Source organism: Myotis davidii, unplaced genomic scaffold (genome assembly GCF_000327345.1).
Source record: "Myotis davidii unplaced genomic scaffold, ASM32734v1 scaffold699, whole genome shotgun sequence".
Taxonomy (NCBI): domain Eukaryota; kingdom Metazoa; phylum Chordata; class Mammalia; order Chiroptera; family Vespertilionidae; genus Myotis; species Myotis davidii.
The window spans coordinates 896545-900411 of NW_006291007.1; the positions used below are offsets into that span (position 1 = coordinate 896545).

At 55.5% G+C, this 3867-nt stretch overlaps 1 protein-coding gene across 1 annotated transcript; it reads left to right on the plus strand.

Annotated features, from left to right (window-relative positions):
- Window positions 1–6: 6 nt before the first annotated feature.
- Window positions 7–3759, plus strand: CDK5R1 (cyclin-dependent kinase 5, regulatory subunit 1 (p35)). The gene is made up of 2 exons (XM_006764032.2): window positions 7–1327; window positions 2231–3759. Exon 1 carries the CDS (start codon window positions 104–106, stop codon window positions 1025–1027), a length of 924 nt encoding a protein of 307 aa, XP_006764095.1. The 5' UTR covers window positions 7–103; the 3' UTR covers window positions 1028–1327; window positions 2231–3759.
- The last annotated feature ends 108 nt before the right edge of the window (window positions 3760–3867 follow it).

The following is a 3867-nucleotide window of genomic DNA, read 5'->3' on the forward strand; positions in this document are numbered from 1 at the left end:
CTCCTCCCCGGGGCCGCCGCGGGCTCGGTGAGCCGTTTCTCCCCGCGGGCCGGCAGTCTGGGCGCGCAGGGGCGTGAGCCCCCGCCCGGCGCGCAGCGGCACCATGGGCACCGTGCTGTCCCTGTCCCCCAGCTACCGCAAGGCCACGCTGTTTGAGGATGGCGCGGCCACGGTGGGCCACTACACGGCCGTGCAGAATAGCAAGAACGCCAAGGACAAGAACCTGAAGCGGCACTCCATCATCTCCGTGCTGCCCTGGAAGAGGATCGTGGCCGTGTCGGCCAAGAAGAAGAACTCCAAGAAGGTGCAGCCCAACGGCAGCTACCAGAACAACATCACGCACCTCAACAATGAGAACCTGAAGAAGTCGCTGTCGTGTGCCAACCTGTCCACGTTCGCCCAGCCCCCACCGGCCCAGCCGCCTGCGCCCCCTGCCAGCCAGCTCTCGGGCTCCCAGACCGGGGTCTCCTCCTCGGTCAAGAAGGCCCCGCACCCTGCCATCACCTCGGCAGGGACACCCAAACGGGTCATCGTCCAGGCGTCCACCAGCGAGCTGCTGCGCTGCCTGGGCGAGTTCCTGTGCCGCCGGTGCTACCGCCTGAAGCACCTGTCCCCCACGGACCCCGTGCTCTGGCTGCGCAGCGTGGACCGCTCGCTGCTCCTGCAGGGCTGGCAGGACCAGGGCTTCATCACGCCGGCCAACGTGGTCTTCCTCTACATGCTCTGCAGGGACGTGATCTCCTCCGAGGTGGGCTCTGACCACGAGCTGCAGGCCGTGCTGCTCACCTGCCTGTACCTCTCCTACTCCTACATGGGCAACGAGATCTCCTACCCGCTCAAGCCCTTCCTGGTGGAGAGCTGCAAGGAGGCCTTTTGGGACCGCTGCCTCTCCGTCATCAACCTCATGAGCTCCAAGATGCTGCAGATCAACGCGGACCCGCACTACTTCACACAGGTGTTCTCCGACCTGAAGAACGAGAGTGGCCAGGAGGACAAGAAGCGGCTCCTGCTAGGGCTGGATCGGTGAGCCCCGTAGCATGCACCACGGCTCAAGGATTCAATTCATTTTTAAAAATTTATTATTAAATCAGATTTTATGTACAGTGTGTGTCTAGCGAAGCCACCAAGGGCCGATCCCGGCCCACCTGCAGCCCTGCCAGGGGTCTTCTTCAGCTCTGCCAAGGACTCTGGGCGCGTTTGAACTCCTGGACTGTGTGCAAAACCCAGAAGATGCGTTCAGAGCCACCCAGGCCCCCGACCTTCGACTTTGGGGGATTCCAAGGACTGACTTGCCTCTGTCGCCTGCGCCCTTGCTGGACCAGGGCAGGTGAGGCTGTCGGTCGCTCCCTGGGAGCTGGAGAGGGGCCTATGGCCAGGTGACCCCGGGAGGATTTGGCGCCTCTAGTGGGGGGCCCTTTTCTGGCTCCCGTTTTGGGTGGTCCATTCTCCCAGAGGCTCCTGGAGCCGCCATCCTGACTGAGCCGCCTGTGGGGTTGCGAGGCAAGCTATGCCTGTTCAATCTAGGAGAAGCCAGCCTGGTGCAAAGCTTGTGTCCTGTTGTTCGGCCGTGCACAACCCTCGTTTGCTCTTTTTTCTTTTTTAGGGAGAAGGGCTTTCCTTTAGTGGAGACACGGAACTGCCCCTCAGTCCCCTTGTCCCCTGCTCCCGGCCATGTCGGCAGTGTTGGTTAATGAGCTGGTTTGACTCGTGAAGTTCTTTCATTGTGGGTCCCAGCTAAAGAGGTGGCGGGAAGCCGGGGACACTCCTTTCCTGGGTGAGTGTTTCACTTGGGTCATGCCGCTTAGTCACCCCGTGGTGAAGGCCAGGTGACCACCCGCCTGCCTCTGGCAGGGGGCGTGCCAGGCCTGAGACCAAGCCAGAGCCCACCTACAGGCTGAGGCCTCTTCTTGCTGGTGCACATGCTGTTCTGCAGAGCTGGGTGTGGGGGCTGGTAAGGACGTACCCCCGCCCCCCACTCCTACCCCTTTTCATTTAAAGCTGTTTCCAGACAGTTCGGTTTCTTCTGAAGAGAAGCCTTGCCCTGCAAGGCCCAGGGAGACAGACAGCTGGATCTCAGAGACAATTACAGGCCGGGGTAGGACTCCCGGTTGCGTTGTGAGCCTGCTGATTCTACAACTGATCATTTGCAGCTGCTGGTTTTGGTTTCCACTTTAGTGGCTGTAAAAACACAGGATATGTACTTAATCAATTTTCTTTCTAATTCTCCCAGATTGGTGGCTTGGGACTTGGGAGAGGACCAAGAGAAGGGACGAGTCTTCCTCCATGGCCCATCGCCCTGGCTTTGGGGAACAAAGAGCAGTGTGAAGGCTCCAGAGAATTCGCTCTTCCCAGCCCCCCAGGGAGTGCTGGAATGGGGGGCGGGTGGGGAGGCAGAGGCTCATGTTACATAGGATTAGGTCCCAGGTGGCTGCCATCTCAGCACAAGCACTACTGAAAATCACGTTAAAAAGAGCAAGCTGTGAAATTGAGGTCGGCCCTAAGAGCCCGCGGCCAGCCCGCATGTGCGGACGAGGGCCTGCCCATGCGCGAGAGCATTTGCCCCAGCTGTGCCCCGAGGCCCACGCCGGCAGTTCCGGGGCCGCCAGAGAAGCGGATGCAGGGCTGGGAGGGCCCGCGGCCGCTGGCACAGACTTCACTGCAGCGCCTCTTCCTTCTCCGCTGGATTGTCACCGGCCTGTCTGCTCAGATCTGCTGCCACATGTGACCTGAGGTAGGAGGCCCTGGAGGGCAGCGGGCCCTGGTGGCATGGAAGAGGGTGGTTCGATGCCGCGTCTCAAGAGGAGGGGCCCGTGTTTGCAGTCGCTTGTTCGGCGGGCTGAACCTGGCCTGAAACTGTGCTCAGTCACATCCACAGGATTCCTGTTTTGTGCGTTTCCTTCTCTTTCTCCATATTTATTTTTTTTCTGTTCTGGAGGAGGTGCAGAGTCAGGAGTGGTCGGGGACTAAGGACGTAACTCTAGTTCCATCCACGTGACAGCCGGGCGCGTCCCCCTCCCTCCCCTTGCACTGGTCATCAGTATTGTGTAAAGGAACTGATACACTCGAGTGTGCAAGCAATGAACCCGTTTGACATGCTGACATGCTGCTATGAAGACTACTTTTAGAACAACATAAAAAAATACAGAAAAAAAAAACTGACAAAAAAAAAAACCCACCACCACCACCCCTTTATTCTTTCATTGTTGCTTTTACAGTGATATTGTGCATGCCGACCAGGAGCATTTTGTGTCTTAAGAAAAATAATCTTAGAACAGATGGCTGTGAAATTTACACCCGTGCACAGAACAAGTCACAGGAATACTCGTTCAGGATTTGGTTTTTCTCTTGTAAAGCCGAAGGGTTGATATATTCTTTAAATGCAGTTATTAGGAGTTAGTTTCGTTCCAACAGTTGTTAAACTTGCAATGAAAAGAAAATGTGCCATTTTTTTTTTCACTCGGAACCTTTTCATAGCTGTATATTTGAAACTGCTAATTACACAACGTGCGATGTATGTTGTTTTTTTTAGTGCAATTTCTTCTGTAGCTATTCTTTGACCAAACTGTGGGTATTGTTAATATTAATTTATACTTGTCTCATTTCGTATGTATGTGTAGTGTGTTTGTAAGTATGTGTGGTTTATAATCTGACAAGGTCATGAAGCTCAGTTTGGCTGTAATTTAATTCCCCTTCCCTGATTTTTATTTATTTTTGTACCGTGCTGATTAAATAAAACGCACTGACCATCCATTACATAGACCTCTTTCGTGGGCACATCATTCACGAGCAGGCCAGGCGGCTTTTTATAAACGATTCCTGCGCTCAGAGTATAATTGGATTTGTGTTATGGGGGGGGCGGGGGAGGGT